Source organism: Uloborus diversus, chromosome 9 (genome assembly GCF_026930045.1).
Source record: "Uloborus diversus isolate 005 chromosome 9, Udiv.v.3.1, whole genome shotgun sequence".
In the NCBI taxonomy this organism is placed as follows: Eukaryota; Metazoa; Arthropoda; class Arachnida; order Araneae; family Uloboridae; genus Uloborus; species Uloborus diversus.
In genome coordinates this window covers 5,031,424-5,051,084 of record NC_072739.1, presented here as the reverse complement: position 1 = coordinate 5,051,084, position 19,661 = coordinate 5,031,424, and the positions used below count along the sequence as shown (strand labels likewise).

At 34.0% G+C, this 19,661-nt stretch overlaps 1 protein-coding gene across 1 annotated transcript in view; it reads left to right on the top strand.

Annotated features, from left to right (window-relative positions):
- LOC129229492 (acetoacetyl-CoA synthetase-like) overlaps positions 1 to 15,652 on the top strand; it is an 83,067-nt gene extending 67,415 nt beyond the window's left edge. Inside the window, exons 12-18 of the mRNA XM_054863810.1 lie at positions 4,449 to 4,571; positions 5,739 to 5,852; positions 8,373 to 8,498; positions 9,882 to 9,951; positions 10,075 to 10,133; positions 12,190 to 12,392; positions 14,577 to 15,652. Coding sequence (XP_054719785.1) covers positions 4,449 to 4,571; positions 5,739 to 5,852; positions 8,373 to 8,498; positions 9,882 to 9,951; positions 10,075 to 10,133; positions 12,190 to 12,392; positions 14,577 to 14,714 — 833 coding nt within the window. The 3' untranslated portion in view covers positions 14,715 to 15,652. The remainder of the gene's footprint in view (positions 1 to 4,448; positions 4,572 to 5,738; positions 5,853 to 8,372; positions 8,499 to 9,881; positions 9,952 to 10,074; positions 10,134 to 12,189; positions 12,393 to 14,576) is intronic.
- Positions 15,653 to 19,661: the final 4,009 nt, after the last annotated feature.

Genomic DNA, 19,661 nt, shown 5'->3' with positions numbered 1-19,661 from the left:
TGACATAGATGAACATTTTCCTGAAGAATTAACACACTTTCAAATTTTTGCAAAATGTAACTCTTCTCCCCCCCCCCTGGAGAATGTTTAAAAAGGATAAGATCACTAAACATTACACATACATTTCCGAATGTGGATTCAGCCTTGCAACTTCTTACCTTGCCTATCAACAGCTGTTTCCAGTGAACGTTCCTTTTCATTTTTGAAAAGAATCAAAAATCATTTAAGAAACTGCGTTTTTCAAGATAATTTGCAGGCGTTTTCCTTATTGACCATTGAAAATTCTGTGACATCAAACATAGATTTCGATTATTTGATCGACACATTTGCCTCTGTTAAAGCCGGAAAGAAGCCTTTTTAAGAATTGATGTCAGAATTAGTAAGATTTTTTTTTTTTTTTTTTTTTGCAGTTTTAAATTGTTTTTAACTTATTTTTCTCCTTAAGGTAAGGCAATTTTAAGTGTGATTAGTAAGGTGACTATCAAATGTTTGGTATTCAAATCCCAGGTTTCCTTTTAAATGTAGACATATTCCTTAAAAATGTAGTTTCTAGTACATTAGGTTTCTAGTATGAATCATTGACTTTAAAATTGTGCGGATTTTCTCATGGGGGCGGGGGGGGGGGGCACCAACATCTGCTCAGAACCTGGGCACCAGTTTGCCTTGATCGGGCCTTGTCTAGAACTTCTGCCACCCTAGATGATATTGACAAGTGTCCCCCCCCCCATTGAATGATTAATATGAATATAAAAAATGATGATGAATTAATAAAATGAAAATAATAGTAAAGTGCTTAAAACTAAAGTGAATTTCTAGTTTAATTCCAAACTGGGTTTTGCATATCCACGCACTAGTACACACTTTAAATTATCGTAACATTATAGTTGTGTAATTTATGGCACTGATACAGGTATCAATATTTCAAAAAGACTTTTAAAGTATGCAATTTGCCGCCTCTAAAATTAAATTGAATTTCATGTTAAATTCCAAACTATGTTTTGCATACTTAAAATACACCGCCAGCTCAGGTATTCCATCCTGAGATGATGGAATACCTTGATGGAATACCTGAGGTGGCGGTGTATTTTAAGTATTTCTGCCTTAGCTCTGGCTTAGGTAGGTAACTTACTACAAAATACCATGCTTTGCCATCAATCTTTGAGTTGAACCGCACCATTGCTGCGATTACTCATCTGGTGTGCTTAATTGTACATTAGCTACCCGTTTGTTTGGCTCGCTTGGCTCTCTTAAGAGGTTTTTCGCCTCCAGCTCATGTGATTTCCATTCTGGGCTGATAAGTGCTAAAAAGCACGAAACTGCAGTCCTCGGATGGAATACCTGAGCTGGCGGTGTATTTTAAGTATTTCTGCCTTAGCACTGCCTTAGCTCGGTAACTTACTACAAAATATGTTTTGCATGTCCAAGCAATGGTGCACACTCTAGACTCTAAAGTATTATTTGTTTTTAGCATTGATGCAGTAAATTTTATGACGCTGAAACAAATATTCATACTTTAAAAAAAAAAAAATTCAATTTTGAACTTTGTCGCCCCTAAAATCTGCCGCCCTAGGCGGCCGTCTAGGTCACCTACCACAGGAGTCGGGCCCGAGTAAGTCAGATGTAAAAGTTTAGTAATTTAAATTGAAAGTATCGCAGGATTGAAGTTACGGTTTGTGAGAGTGCAATTGAAGTTAGCAACGAGCACCACCAATATTCCCTTTTCTCCGAGATATTTTTAACGCCTTCACAAACGTATTTATCACATTGAAAATCGGAAATGCACCTCCAAAAATTTTTCAAGCGTATTTTAAATCAAAATTTAGAACCTTGAAAAATGAAAAAAAAAAAAACAATTTGAATTTCGAGTAAAACATTTCATTTGAAGGTTTAGTTATAAGACAAAGCGTCAAATGTTGCAGATGTTAAAAAGCAAAATTAGTATGCTTGTCTTCTTACTCTATATTCTTTTGTTTCATCCTCAGAAAGTTATTTTTTGTGGAACTCATTAGTATTATTATGTTATTCACTGCCTGCGGTTAGTTCACTCATTTAAAAATATCTAGGAGTAATTTTCCGCCTTGAAATGAACTCTTAGGATGCATCTGCATTATCTGTATTTTATATTTTAACAAAGTAATTTTTCGAAATTCCATATCCACCAATGGACCCATCTCCAGAGCGAAGCATCATGGGAAAACGTGTTTCTAACCGTTGCATGCATCAATTCAACGTTTTTAATCTTTCCTGCAGAGGAGTGATAGTTACGTTAGTCTGGCTTTGAGATACAGCGATTAACAAGGGTGTTTTTGTAGCCTTTAAAACTTTCATTTTTCTTTGCAAAACGCTTTTGAAAGTTTTGTCTTAGAAATAATGAAAACGAAAGATGAACCATTTATTTGAGAAGAAATTTTTCTTCTTTAATCGTATTTTCCAGATTTTAAGCCTATTCGGTACTTAATCGAAAAATCTGTAAAAAATTTTTTTTTTTCATTCTTTTTTTTTTTTCCTCAGCTCTATTTAAAAACGTAACTTTCTATAAACCCTACGTATATTCATAACGCGTGAAACATTGGAACAAATTTTATCTGATGCAGAAAAATCAGTAGTTTCTATGGATATTTTAGTTAGAAGTTTCTATAGATATTCTCTAGTTTTTGCGAGTATTTTTTTGCGATTAAATGAGGAAAATGCCGTTTTTGGATACTAAAACTAAAATTCGAGCGGTTCTTTTTTGGCGTTCAACCCCCCCCCCCCCCCTACGTTCCTTCTCGGGTGCCCAAGTACCTCCCTGCCAAGTTTGGTCGAGATCCAACGTAAACTGAATTTGTATACGGAACATGCATACGCATATATTCTCTGTTTTATTTATATAAATTGACAAAAAAAAGCATTATTCGTGTTAATGTATACTGTTCTCTAATAACACTTTGAAAATGGCAGTTGAGTCGGCTCTCACTTAAAAGAAGCCGCGTTTCATTGAATAACCTTAACGAAATTCAATTAGCAGCTTTCAGCTGAACCGTATAATTCTAAGCGGATAATGATCTTACAAAAGTCAAGCTCAGCTAATCTCGTTTTAATCTCTTGCATTTTCTGATAAAGGTTAAGTGTGACCGATGTTTTGATAACGTTACTAGAGAAGATGATCCAGCACGTAGCACTGGTGACCCGGACGTGAATTGAATGTCCAACGTCATAGCACAGAAACGGCAACATTAGCTCACATCTTGCAGCGTAACAATGAAATGCAGAGAGATTTTAAAATGGTGGATTTTTTGTTGCTGCTTAGCAACGCTTTGCACATCACAATGGACCTCACCCACGATGTAGCAACTATCCGTTTAATTTTTGGCTTGGGATATTTAGATTCAGTAATCCTGATTGCTTTCCGACTACTTAAAAAAAAGAAGAAAAAACAGCGTTTTGTTTAATATTTATTGGAATACTTATACGGTATAATTAGAACGTGAGTTATAAATGTTTACTAATTTCGAAAAAAAGAAAAAATGTTTTTATGGAAAACTAGGTTAACAAAAAAGGTCCTAGATACGCTGCGCGCTTTTTCATTTCACCGCAAAGGCAAAATGTTTATTTTTTCCTCCCCTCAAGTCCTTTGCTGTGACACAGATGAATGTTTTCCTCAGATACAGGGAAATGTAGAGCAAAGTGCAACAGTTAAAATAACTTAAATTTTTCCAAATGAAAAAAAGGGAAATTTTTTTTGAGAATTACAGTGCACAAAGGAAAAACAGTCTAATTTACAATAAAACTTGCACTGAAACATTATTTTTGCATTTTTTTTTTTCATGGAACAAAGTAAAAAATGAGATATTTGTCTAATAAAACATTTTCTTTTGATAATTTGAAAAAATATTTTTCATCAAATGAATGAGTAAATAAAAGAAAGAATGAATAAATGAATAGATGATGATAGATAATAAAACAATAGATGAATAAATAAATTAATTAATTAGAGTATGAGGAAAACATAAATGATTGAATAAAATAATGAATGAATAAGAAAATAAGCGAATGAATGAATAATTAAGTGAATTATTAAATGAATGAATATTAAAAAGACTATGTAAGTGATTTAAAAAACTTCGAATATGTAAACGGAAGGAATTTTTTTTTTTTTTTTTGCCCCATCCACTTTACCCCGCATGCACTTGGCTAATTATACAAAACATTTAAAATAAGAACAATATTAATAGTAATGAAATAAATAATTCCCTGAACATTAGTAGTTCTTAATTAAAATTAAAAATTTTAATAATATAAATTTTATCATTTTATAATAACAAATACAATTTTTGACAAAATATTACTATATGAGTATCAATTTTTGAAAATTGTTTACATTATCATATGCTTGAAAAAGAGGTTCCCTGAAACCTCGAAACACGTGAATGCAGAAATTTTATTTTTTAATTGTTTGTGTTTTACAGGACCAGGTTGTAATTTGGACCATTTGAAGATTATCGCGATTGGAGCGAGTCCCGTCAAACTCCAGAATGTTGATTTCATTCTGCAGAAGGTCAAGTCCAACGTCCTTGTGGGATGTTTATATGGTAAGATACATTGAAGTACAGAGTCATTACACAATATCAGAATATTTTAAAACCATCCCTTTTACTGAAATCATTATTTTCGTTTTATAAATCAAGCTTTTGGAGATCACATATCAAAACTTGAAAGGGGCAGCTACAAAACACAACATATATAAAAAACAGTCTACAGGCATAGTAGAGTCCAAAGTTATGTCACACCAAGAAGTGGAGGAATTGGTCTCTGAAGATGAGGAAATCAGTGTTTCTGTTCAAGAGATGTTCAGGAAATAAAAGTTTGATGCGACTTGTTAGAGTAAAGAGAGTAAAGAGACTTTAGAGTAAAGAGAACGTAATGTTGAAAGTTACAAAAACTTTTATAAACTTTCAAACGACGCTGAATCTTTACTTCCAAATCCTGTTAATCACTAATAGTCTAAGATTTTTGGGTAAAAAAAAATCTCTTATTTCGTTAAAATGTCAGCTTCATTTTGAAACACTTAAAATAAAATATAAATATAGTCATTCTTCCTTTTTTAGGGTATTTAAACTCCAAAACTTTTTTTTAAGTGTTGGCATGCCGGTTTATAAAATCAGCTGTTTTATAAAATCAAACATGTTCAGAACGAATATGAATTTAATTAGTGTGCGCGGGCACTGGATGGATAAGATAGTATGTTTACATGGAAAGATGACGTTGATTTATTGGTTTGTATTTGCAGTAATATTAGAGACATATTTACACGAGTTCGGTACAGACTGCATTAAAAATTGAATATAAGGACTTCGAGGCAATTATATTTTGCATTGTAAAAAAAGTTCCATTAAACAGTTAGACCACCAAAATCCGTCAAACTGCAAAATAACCCGAAAATAAATAAAACAAGCCATTAAATCTAATTTAAAAAATCTTTTAAAATGTAAACTTATCCACCAAATTTCCTAAACAATGAAAGCAACATTACAATTAAAAATAACCCTCCGAATGAAATATCAAGTTGTTTAAATACATTCAAAGTTCCATTAAAATGCAAACATGGCTGCGACGTAAACTTTTTTTTTTTCGGTTTCCACCAAGGTAGAAAGAAAACAAGTCATCAAGCAGCAGTATTCTATGCTCTTAGCCGATTATCTTATAAATGCAAATTTGTATTTTTTTGTTTTTAAATAAACTTCTTTTTTTTCTTCCAGGGGCAACGGAAGTGATTGGAGTTTTCTCCGGTTTCGATCTCAATTCTCCAGTTTACAGCTCAGAAATACAATGCCCTGCATTGGGAGTAGACTTACAAATTTTCGATGATGAAGGTAAATAATATTTACATGAAATTTAGAAGGGTTTTGCTGTTGTCTATTATCTTGATTGTCTTCTCCTTTTTCAAATCATATTGATCGCTTTTGCTTTCATGTAAATGAAATTCCTAAATACTGTATCAAAATGATGAGAAAGTAGTGGTCAAATAGGGGGGGAGGCCTACATTTGACATCTTTTTTGCCACATAATAGCGAAGTTAAAGTACGCCTTTAACTAAGTTTGCGCGCTCTAAGCCGTTGTGCTAGCCAAGACGTAGAGGCCGTTTTCATGTGTGTAGACAAAATATAACCCTAGTACGTGCTTTAGTTAACTTTAGTTAGCTTCTTGGTTCAAAATGATTGAAATAACTCATCATTTTATTTTTATTTTCCTCCCTCATTCAGATGGAATCGTTCTAACTGGCCACTAGCCAATTTCATGGCAAACCTGGTCGGACAGTATCTTTGCTTTGCATGGCATCATAAATGAAGATTTTTATAGTAACTTTGAATAGATTGACAATTTCTCAAAAGACTTAAAAATAAAAGGATAATATTGACTACTACGAACGCATCATATCTCACATAATCTTTAGAAATAAATAAAAAATAAATTGTTTATAAATTTTAAGACCACTTTTCTCAAAACATTGAAATATGATTATTCATTTGATGCTCAATTTTCCAGGTAACCCTAAATCCTTTTTTATAAATCGAAATGTCCTGCTGGATAAGTTCAACTTACCAAATATCTTGCCACTGTTCTACGATAGCTACTTCTTGTCTTACTAAATTTTATGTTTCTCAAAAGATTTACAAAGTAAAAGTTAATAGTTCCCGCTCCGAAAATTTAAAAACTCAAACTTTCCTATAGTTGAAATCTCTTGAAGAATGAGATTTAACATATATATAACAAAAAAATATTCCTACCATTTGTCAAAAAATACAAAAGTTCCATCAATTCAAAAAAGAATATCCTTCCCATTGGCTCAAAAATTCAACAGTTGCCAATTCAAGTAACTGGTTTATTGACAATTACTTAAACCACCGTAACCTATCTAAGAATAGTAGAAAGGTTTTTCTGACCTTGACATGAAAATTTAAAATTTCCATCAACTCAAGTAACTGGTCAGTTTTTGATAGTAACTTAAACCATGATAATATAACAAAAAAATTCTTACCGATGACTGGAAAATTCAAAAGTTCCACTGACCCAAGAAACTGGCTAATTGAGTTACTTAAACCACGATAACCAATTTAAAAATGATAGATAACATAACAGAAGTTATTCTTACAATGGTCTGTAAATACGAGGGCTGTTCAATAAGTAATAAAAGTAAATTTATAAAAAATATAGAACAACTTTAATCTTCATAACATACATGGTTTTTTTTCAAGAATAACTTCTGCGGGAATAATGCATTTATTCCAACGTTCTGTCCACGCCTTAAACACTTGTGAACGTTAAGTTTGTGAGAGATATTTCAAAGTCGTCTCCGAAGAGTTTAGACATGCTTTGTTGCTTTCGAAATGTTTGCCTAGTGATATTTTCTTAACTTGAGAAAACAGCCAGAACTGACTGATGTAAAATAATTCTGAGATTCCCCTTGATAATAATAGCAGCAGTGTTAATCATTGTCTCTGTGATGGACGTTGAAGGTTACCCCTCACGTTCAATATCTTCCCTCACGTTCAATATCTTCCATATCCTGCCTGCCTTCCTTAAAAGCTTTATGCCAGCAAAAAGTACTGACTCTAAACATTGCTTCATCGTTGAAAATTTCACGTATCATATCAACGAACTCCGATGCTGATTTTTGCAGACGAAAACAAACTTTAATCGCACAACTTTGTTCCAACGACGCTTCCATTTTGACAACTGGCTGCGTCTTGTAGCGAACGCCAATAGACTTCCCTTCAAACACGTGATACTCAGGAACATGGGTCTGTATGCGCTAACTATCGGTAAGTTTTGTTAATACAGGCAACAAGCATTTTTCATGCCACAGGAATTAACTTTCCGATGAGTGGTTTCGCCGCAGTAAAATTAGTCTTATTACTTATTGAACAGCCTACGTACTATTCAGTAAATTACCGCCCAGTAGCGGTAGAAGGCAAGGTACATTCAGTAAATTACCTCCCTATTGGGCGGTAATTTACTGAATATACCTTGCCTTGCATCCTCGAGTTGAACCGAATCATTGCTTCGATCACTCGACTGGGTCTGCGCTAACTCTATATCAGCTATCAGTTTGTTTGTCACTCTTGGCTTCCTTAAGAGACTTTCCATCTCCAGCTCAGTCACTTTCCTATGCCGGGCTGAAGAGTGCTAATAAGCACGAAACTGCAGTCTTCGGCTGGAATTGACTGAGCTGGCGGTGTATTTCATGTTACGTACTAGTGTATTCCACCAACTCATGCAACTGGTAAACCACGAGAACTAAGATGTAATCGAGTCGATTTTTCCCGAGACAGAATCATTCAAAGGAAAAAAGAGTTTCGAACGTTACACTAATAGCAACTATTGCTTTTCAGGAAACAATGTAGTGGGTAAGACCGGAGAACTTGTTTTGGCTACACCTACACCCTCTTTCCCCGTTCATGTCTTTAATGACAAGGATGGTACAAAAATGCAAGAAACATATCTTTCCAAATTTCCAGGTAAAGAGTAATTTTGCTTACTGTATCGTATTATGTATGTGTGTTTGTAACAACCAAGCTGAAAATAAAGCTCCAAGAGAGAGTTCTTTAATTGAATCATTTAAATACGAAAAATGTGCTTTAATTTCGGTTATAAAATCTCAAAATATGAGTGCTTACTGAGCAATCGAGCAGATTGCTTACTGATTTCACTTCGCCTAAAACTGACGTCTTGATTTCTGACGGGTTCATTTCTATTGTCTTTGTGATTGATAGTTAACAGTCACTTAGCTCTTTTTAATTTCGTTGAATAAATCCTAAAAAAATATTACATCAACATCCTACAACCTTAATTTTTATGTTAAAATTCTTCAAAAATCGAGTCTTTTTTTCATATGAAAATTTTGAAATTCGTCAAAGAGTTTGAAAAATTTATCATCAAAACTTTGGCATAGGAAATTATGTTTACGCCATATCTACAACGCTATTGGTTTGAAACGAATTCAAGACTTCTTTGTTTGTATTTTTTACTATCACTGAGCGATGTATCAACTGTAGTTAAGTTTATGAATGTTTTGTACAAGTATAGTCTTTATCTTTACTAATATAAAAGCTCAAAGTGTCTATGTCAGGATGTCTGGATATCTAGATGTCTGGATTTCTGGATGTCTGGATCAATGTGAAGCGCATAGCGCCTAGACCGTTCGGCCGATTTTCATGAAATTTGGCACAAAGTTAGTTTGTAGCATGGGAATGTGCACCTTGAAGCGATTTTTCAAAAATTCGATTTTGTTCTTTTTCTATTTCAGTTTTAAGAAAATTTTTCTGGAGCAAAATTATCATAAAATGGACGAGTAAATTACGAAATTATCATGACGTGGAATGGGAGAGCGAATGAACATAGCCAATTGGCGAGAAATTCATCATCCATTATTTGTAAATATACAGGCGAACCAAATGACCTTTTAATTTTCTACTACGGGCAAAGCTGTGCGGGTACCACTAGCACTTAATAAAAATAAGCAGTTTGCAACACATTCGTTTTTTGTATCGTTTATACATGAAATATTTCAATGAAATTTATTAAATTTGCAAAACTACCACATAATATTTTGTACAGATTTAATTTATCAGTTTTTCTATCGTTTTTAGAATATTTTGAACTAATGCTATTAAAAATGCATATTCACATCATGAAAGGATAAATATTTTTACATACGGTTTTATGTGTCATGCAACTTTAATGTGTGTACTTTTAATAGGCAATCAGAGTATTCCGTATCAATTGCGACGAGAAACTCAGGCTTCCACTCGCTCATTTGAAATGTTCAAAACTTCGCTGTACTTTTCTTACGGAGTACTTTCAGTTCGGTTTTAACAGTTACTGATATTTCTTAATTTCAGGAGTGTGGGCTCAAAACGATGAAGCCTGGATAGATCCTGATACCAAAGGAATGATCATCATCGGAAGAAGGTAAACTTCAGCACCATTCATATCCACAACATAAACATAAACATTAAAAATAAATATTACGATTTATATAGTTCATTTGACACCAAAAGCTTCACAAATATTTTTTTCTTTACTTATTTTTAGTGACAATACCATTAAACAACACGGAGAGAGGTTCGTTTCCGAAGAAATCTATTGGGCGAGTAAGTATACAAAACTTTTTAAATGAAGCAGGTTTTAATTCAAATGATTTAAAATATTTTAGCGATCTTCGTTATTATTCACATTGTAACTTTACAAAATTCTTAACTTCAAAAAAAAAAAAAAAATCAGCTTTTATTATAATAATTTTGAACTATCTGAGATTAAGTTAGGGGTTCAATTATTCAGAGCTGCTCTTTTAAGAAATTGTGCAGGACAATTTTGCTCGGAAGGCTAAAGTGGTAAGAATTGAGAAAGCGACAAAAGGATAGTAGTAGATTTTCTGTGCACGCAATTGTTTTTGTATATTTTAACTAACTCGCTTTCGTGTTATCAATCACTTACTTATTGGGCATCCTAAAAACATCCTTAAAAAACACCTTCACTTGAAAACTGATGATTTGCTAATTGCGTTATGACAGCGCTTCTGAAATTGTGGTCCATGGAATCCCATGGTTCCATGGAGATCACTCAAAGGTTGCACGAGGCTTGTATTTTTTCTTTTTTTCAAACCGTTCAAATTAGTCACTTAAGAAATAAAATTTGAGTGAAGTGTCTAATGAGTATTTTCCGAATCAATGGCTGAGAAAACATCAATAGTGGATTAAAAAGCTATTTATTGCCAATGGATGAATTTTAAATACGTCAGCCCTAGAATACAACTATTTATTGAAACGGCACTTGATGCTTCCTTGCACCAGAAATTTAAAATGATGCCACTGATTGAAATTCTGGTGTATTTAAGAGATGAATGTTCTCGATTGTAACGAAATTCCTTGATAGAACCTTTACTATTTGCAACCAAATTTATGTTCTCAACTTATCTGTCGACAAAAACTAAATATCACCACATCACCACAGATTTAGAGCTTAACCTGATCCGAGAATGTAACTTTTTTTCACATATCCTACTTTTAGGATATGTCTGTCATAGTAAAACTATAGTTACCACTCATATTATTAAAATTAAAACTTATAAATTTTCTTTGAAACGTGTTGCAGAAAATTAGAGAACTTCATGTAAATTTAGAAATTGCATTTTTCTGTCGGAAATTCTCGTTCAAAACAAAACAAAGAGCTTTTATTGAAAACATACTATTCCAAAGAATGTTGCATGCAAACTGTACTATTGAGAAAGTAACGGTTTCCACAAAAAAAAAGGACGACATTCAAAAGGTTTCAAGTCATACAAATTTTGAGCTATGTCATCATTTGAAATAGAAAAATCATCGCTGACTTCCACAGCAAAAGTCTAACGTGACAGACCGACAGACATGTTTTGCTGTTATTGCAATCGCTGCTGAATTCACCATCGGCAGCAATGCCGGTCACTAACTCTTTTCTTTTTTTTTTGTCACTAGCCATTACGTTTTTTCGCAAGTCATTGCTCATTCTTTCTCCAATCAGTTCATTTTCTCACATTATACTCTTCAACTTTCTTTGCTTGACATTGGCTCATTTTTTCGCTAGTCAGTATCTCCATTCCTCGCTAGTCACTACTTCAACTCTCTTCGCTAGTCATTGCTTCATATTTTTGCTGAGTACCTCGTTCTTTCTTACTTCATTTTTTACTAGTCTGTACCTACTTTTGTCGTAAGTCATCAACTCATTTTTCTTCGCTATTCATTACCTCCTTTTTTTTACTACTCATTACCAGGGCTGCGGAGTTGGAGTCGGAGTCGAACTGAGTAAAGAAGTTGGACTGATTTTGGGGTAAAGGATTCAGATTCGAAGGATCTGAAATTCTCGGAGTCGTAGTCGGCCATTTTTGCTCCGACTCCGCAGCACTACTCATTACTTCACTTTTCTTCGCAAGCCATTATCTAAGTTTCGTTTCGCTAGTCATTACCTCATTTTTTCTTTGCTAGTCCTTGCCTTATTTTTCATCGCTAGTTATTACTTCATTTTTCCTTCGCTACTCATTACTTCATTTTTCTTCGCTAGTGATTATCTCGTGACCACTACCTCATTTTTTGTTTTTGTTACCTCATTTTCTTCGCTAGTCATAACATCATTTTCCTCCACTAGTCATTACCTCATTGCTTTTTCTCCCCGCAGTCCACGACATCGAAGAGATTGCCGACAGCGTGTGTGTCGCCCAGAGCAACAGCAGTGGGGATGGACGTTGCGTCCTCTTCGTCAAGATGAGGAACGGTCACATCTTCGACAAGAACATACTCAAAAAGATTGAAACCACTATCATGCAGGAACTCACCGTCTTCTATGTGCCCGGAGTTATAGTGGCTGTTAAAGACGTCCCGGTTAGTGAATTTTTCGTGACTCAATTTTCGGCATCTATCGTTTTTTTTTTTTTTTTTTGGTTCTTTTTTCAATTTCAACAAGGGGCCTCAGCAGCACCACTGGCATCTGCAGGCGCACTGTCCCCCGGAATCTGCTTCTCCTGAGCGGTGACGTCCACGTCCTTCACACATACACACTTACACAAACACGCCTTCACACACATACACACTCACACAAACACGCCATTACACACATACACACACGCCTACGTGCATACACACAGACACACAGGTCTACGCTCACATACAAGCCTGCACAACACGCACATGCGCCTACACGCACGCGCACCTACACGCACGCGCGCCTACACACACACACGCACGCACAACTGTACACTAGTAACCGCCGAGGAGGAGGGGCAGGCTTGGGAGGGGTTACAGGATCCGTTTCTAGAAACAATAACTCCAATGAGTAGCGTCCTGTCGCAACTCGTGATTGTGAAACACATAATTTGAATTCAAAATTTAAGAATTCAAATTAATTAAACTAATTTTTTTTCTGTTTTGTATGTGGTTGAATCTAACATAATTAAAAACCGAGCGCATGTATGTATGTATGTATCTATGTTAAGTTACTCCTCCCGAACACCAGTGAGTTGACCATCGAACCAGGCAGGTATCGATAGATTCGTAATTTTTCCGCCTTTATGTTTGGCTATTTAAAGTAATCCTCTGATAATAATTAGCGGAGATATCAATTAAAAATTATTAAATATGACACTTAGATTTCGGCATAAAACCCCTATTTTTTGAAGGCTTTCCTCCATTCAAATGATTATTCAGTGCTTCATCTCAACTTTCCGTAACAATGCTTTTATTAAAATTTGTAGCGTGAAGAAAATCATTGAGACGAAAGATCTGTTGGCATTTTTTTTTCTCGAATATGAACAAATAAAATTCTGGATTTTGTTTTGAGGCTTTTCCAGTAATCGCAAGATTTAAAATGTTTCCTTTTTGGTTATTTTTCCGCAATCTGCCGCACAATTTTACTGATTTTCTCTTTTTTTTTTTTTTTTTTCTTTTTGTTCAAGCCTGATTGTTGAACACTCGTCACTTGACATAACTTTTATTTTCGGGGTAGACCGTGCAAAGCCGGTATTGAATTCCATACTAACAATAAGAAAATGTTTGAATTTAACGTGTTTTTTTTTTTTTTTTTTTTTTTGTTTAATTTTCAGCAGAAACCGAATAAGCAAACTTGCACTATAAAGCAAGTACAAATACAAAATTTCAAAAAAATTGAAAACTGAAAAATCTGCAGACACTGCTCTTTACCTTCTTACAGCAGAACTTATTTACTAATTTTTGCATTTGTACAATTACATAAATTATTATTATTATTTTTTTTTTCATTTTTTGATTGGCACAAGATATCTAATGCAAATTTTGATTTGCAATCATTGAAAAGTAATTTCACACTTTATTGAAAAGGGGGCTATCCCCCTGGTTGCAAGTAGGTTACATGTTGTCAAATTCGTAGTCATCGTTGCCTCGAATATTACGTCACTTCCTGGTTTATGACGTAGAGAATAATAATGAAGTTAAGAGACACATGTCCAACATTCTCTCCTAAATTAAATAGGGAGAAACTTAAATCCCTTAAATAAAGACAACAGTCCTCGAAAATCCCCATCAAGTTTGAGACAACAGATCCAAAAAGTTCCTATTATATTAAGGGCAAAATTCCTTAAAACTGCTTCATAGATCAGGCTCAAAAAATCCTATCATCAACAGTCACTAAAAACAACAGTAGTCCTAAAACCCACCAGTAGATTGAGGACAAGAGTTTCTAAATAGCGTCAACAGTCCTTTAAAATCCAGTTTAGAATATAGTCTACAGTGCCTTCTTCGTCTCTCGGCAGCTGAATCAAAGCATCATGAATCCAAACCAAATGGCTTAACATAATTTGAAAATACTTTTCATTTACAATTGATCAAACACACATACTATACCTTAGTAGAGCTGTGTTGCTGAGGTTTGTCTCATCCTGTTATTATGCCTTTTTCCTGTTGTTTATACTATTTTTTTTATTTTGAATTTTCAACAAATGAGATTATTCTAGTTATTCTGTTTTGCTTTTCAAACGTACTATCTTTAAAATTAAGTTTCTATGAGTAAATCTAATAATGTTCCTTTTCACGCAGTACAACCTCAACGGCAAACGAATGGAGAGTCTGGTGAAGAAAATCATTCACACTAATCAAATCCCTGAAGTCAGCAACGTCAGGAATCCAGAATGTTTGTCCGAGTACTGTAACATTCCGCAACTGCAGAACTTCTGAGCACCAACATCGACAGCCAATCACAATAAATCTTACGTCACGGAACTCTCCAATCAGCATCTTTCAAGATCTCAACTGAGGCAGTGAGAAGCAAAGGAATGTAAGTGGCAAAATTAAAAATTTGGAGACAACCAGTACACATGGTAGGTGAACTTCTCCTCTGTCTTGAAGCAAGAGGTGGTAATAGTATTCCTGGTAGGCGCTGCTATACAGCAGCGCCCAGCGATTTTGAAAAAAATTTCAATGAAACCTAGGATGTTATCTTTAAACGCGTTTCACTCAAAATTTGAAAATGTCCATTTACATCCCTTTGCTTCTCACTGCCTCAACTGTGCATCTCCATTAATTATTCGCAGCAAGAACAGAAAATCCCCTCAAATGAGGAATTGATGCTGAGTTCCTACACTCTTCTAATAAAGTGATCCCCTAATAAATCACACGCGTGATTTTTTAGACAAAAAAAATTTTGCTTATTGCACGTTTTGTAATGAAATAGAGAACTGTTACGCGCAGGGCAAAATGTCTGCTTTTTCGCGGAATGGTAGGAATAAAGTTCTGAGAGTGAGATCTGTTGTGAGTTCCATAAATTTATAATAATAAATAAATATTAGATTTTTTTTTTTTTTTTTTTTTGTAAAAAAAATATGTCAAAATTTTTTTTCGAACAGCCTGATTTTTTTGTCTCATTATGCCGATTGTAATTATTGCCATTTCATGAAGATAAAATCGTTTTTACATCCATACCACCACATGTACATATAAATATTTTTATTACTCTTTTTAGCTTGTTACTTGTATGTCTCCTTTGAAAGACATTAATTTTTACAATCTTGTGAAATACATGTTTATTCTCATATTTATTAAACTGTTGAAATGTTTCATATGCTGATTGATTTTTTCATATGTAGATGTAGCATTCAATAAAGAAATAAAATGTCTTTTTTTTTTCTATTTCACAGTACCATTTAACACTTGAATCTACAGTACAACCACGACACAAGCACTCAAAGATAAAATCATAAGTAGAGTAACAAATTTTCTTTTAACTCTAGATCAGTGGTTACCAACCTAGTGGCGATCGCCTCTAGAGGATCGATTTGGTCCGTCAAAGGGACGAAATTCGTGATTTGAAAGACAAAATATAATCTACAGTGGTAGCCAAAATTATAGGAACAAAAGAAAAATCCACAAAATCTTGACTGCATTTGGTGGGAGTTATGCAAGTTTTATAACTTTAAACTATTGGTAAAATAAACATTTTTCATTACTTTTATTGGAAGGTATTTTATTGGAATACATAGAAATTTCGTATTCATAGAATGAAGTTTGAATTTAGACACCCCTGTAATATGGACAAAATTATAAGGACAATGAGATTTGTGGGTTCGAACATCAAGTTATTTTATAACCACCCTGTATCTCATACTCTTATTGAAGGACTTATTAGATCGTCCCAAAAGTTTGTAAACACTTGCTAAAAATGGAATTTCTAGGAGATATTTCGATACTTGGGAATCTGGCACGGTCGCCTCATTTTTGACGTAAATAATTTTATTTTGGTAACCCTGCTGATTTATAGTAACCCTATGTGAATAGATGTTTCCGATCTCTTTGTTTTGATTTGAAAAGAATAAAAACTTTTTACCAAAAAATTGAACCGCCGAAAAAACTGAAAAGCAAAAAATAATAAACCATTTTAATTAAACCTTAATAACTAAGTTCTTAAACTGATGTAAGTATACCTAAGTATATATTTTTGTAATAATTTAGAGTTTTTAATTAACCTTAATAACTCAGTTCTTAAATTAATGTAAGTATACCTAAGTAATTTTGAGTCGGTGCAAACAAGCAAATTAATTATTTTTGTAAAGCGTGAGGCGCAGCGGTGACGTATGGCGACACGCCCCTTCGCCGGAAATCCGAGCGTTCACGAAGTTAAACCCGAACGTCGTCGAGTGGTCTCGAAGAAGCACGTGTCGAGTATTTGGCTGCTACTGAGCTTTTGTCTCATATACAACAGTCAAAATAATGTTTATATCATTGTTCATCATACTGAAGAAGGATTTCTCATCTTGTTAAAAGCCCAAATAAATGGTTTTGTGGGTCATAGTATTATTCAGCGTAAGTATGGCATAACAACTGTAGCCGTTAATTGCATACATGATCCTGAAGATTTTTCTCACTGGTTGTTTGCCTCTCTCGTGCGAGGTCCCCAAGGTTTCAAAGCTCCAACGAGAGGTACTTTTTGTTGTATACGATCTACTAGTATTCATGATTTAATGATGGCGTGTGGAGGGAGCATTTTTTGAAACATTTATGTTTATCGCCGGACATTTCACATTACATTGCTAATTTTATTTGGTTATTTCTTTAAATTTAGGTAATTTAGGGATCTTTGTTTATTTATTGTTTGGCACCGACTCAAAACTACTTAGGTATACTTACATTAATTTAAGAACTGAGTTATTAAGGTTAATTAAAAACTCTAAATTATTACAAAAATATATACTTAAGGTATACTTACATCAGTTTAAGAACTTAGTTATTAAGGTTTAATTAAAATGGTTTGTTATTTTTTGCTTTTCAGTTTTTTCGGCGGTTCAATTTTTTGGTAAAAAGTTTTTATTTTATAATTTTTTGTGGCTATAAGCTACTAATGTGGCTATAATCTGTATGCTTATATTTTTAATTACTTTTAAAATAGCTACCTACCTTACTTTAGCTATTAACACACACACACATATATATATATATATATATATATATATATATATATATATATATATATATATATATATATATATATATATATATATATATATATATATATATATATATATATATATATATATATATATATATATATATATATAATCGTATTTTAACAATTATCTGTTGTGTTACATAAATAATTTTAAAAAGCAGGCTTTATATACTAACATGGGTAGGCCTACAAAAAATGCTGCTCGGATGAGGAAAAGATGTTTAGAAGAATCTATTAATGAGAAAAAAAAAGGTTGGAAGCAAACAGAAAGAGAATTACATTAACACGTTCACAGGAGAGTTCACAGGAGGTCAGCGCGAGGAAAGACTGTCGAGAATGAGAAGCTACAATAACGATAGGTTATTGCAAGAAGGTGATAAGCAGCGCGCTTGTCGTTTAGATATGATAAGAGAGCGACTTTCAAATGAGAGTGAAGAGCAACGCGCTCATCGTTTAGATCTGATAAGAGAGCGACTTTCAAATGAGAGTGAAGAGCAACGCGCTCATCGTTTAGATCTGATAAGAGAGCGAGTTTCAAATGAAATTGAGGACGAACGTATGCTGCGTTTGGATGCTGCTCGTAACCGTTCAGCAATGGTGGTACTTCACGAATCTTCCGAGGAGAGAACTAATCGTCTGAGCGCCATGCGACAAGCAGCTCGCGAGCGAAGAAACCAGTGTAACGCAGAAAACTTTAAGAAATCAATTAATGTTTATGCTGACTTGTCGTGTTCAATATGCAAAAAAAATTTGTATCCTCAGCAACGTAGGAAATTGCAAACTAAAAATTTAGGCTCTATTTTGCCTAACGAACTGGTAGCTTTAGGTAATATAATTACTTGTTCACGATGCTCAAACAATATTAAACTAGTATGTTGTGGCCATCACGAAACTTTCTTCTATATTTTTCTCTTTTTTTTTCTGATCCCTCCCCATGCTTGACCGAGGAAGCAATATTCCCAAAAAAACAAAATTACACATGCAAAAACTTGACTACCATCCCAATGTCTGAATTATTGCAAAAGCAAAGCAAAGAGCGAAAATTGAAAGTTATTTTAAAAGCCTTGCTTGAATTAATTACAAATATTTTAATTGTTAACAAACATAAGATGGCAACAGTTAAAAATCATTGAGATAATATTTCCGATCATTTCCATTCAATTAAAATCACGAGAAATACGCAGACGACAATCTATTACGATTTATCTTTCTTATTGTTGCATTAATAAAGCTATTTTTATTCAAAAAAAAAAAAAAAAAATCAACACCTCTTGGAGCGATTGGCGTCAAAATTGAACCAAAGCCTGTTTACATATGGATTCACATATATTCCAAATTTCAACCAGAACGTAGCATTACTTCTTGAGATAGGGCACTCACAATGGAAAAAAAGAACGGGCGATTGCGCTACCCCCTTTTTAGCTGTTGACACCAAAATAAAATCAGCTCTTATACCCACTAAGGACTACTTGCCGATAAATTTTTCTTTCATTCTGTTCATTATTTCTTGAGGTACAGCAGTCACAATTGACGACAAAAAACGTTCTATAGCTCAACCCCCGTTTGAGTTATTGACACCAAAATTGAATCAGCACCTGTTCCTGTTAATGGCAACATATGGACCAAATTTTGTCTGATTCCGCCAGTTACTTCCTGAGGAATAGCAAGCACGCGTAACTCAAAAAACGTCCCATTGCTCCACCCCCTTGGAGGAATTCGCGCCAAAAACCAATGGGCACAAGTTCACATAGGGGCACATATGTGTACCAAATTTCGTTCGATTTCATGCGGTAGTTTTTGCTGTAGAGCGGCCACAAAAAACTGGTCACACACAGACGTGACACACACACACACATACACACACACATACATACACACATACACACACACAGACAGACAGACATTTTCCAAAAATAGTCGAAATGGACTCAGCACACCTCAAAACGTTCGAATCCGTCAAAATTCGAAATTCGAAAATTTGCACGAATCCAATACTTTCTTCTATGTATTAGATATAGAAGAAAGTAAAAATATAAAACTCCACCCCAGGCCTATTGGAACAAAATGTCGGTATTTGCAATACCTACAGAAATTGATGAGTTATCGGAAATTGAGAAACGTTTTATTTGCAGAGTAGTGCCATTTCTTAAAATAATAAAAGTTCAAAATCGTTTGAGCCAAGA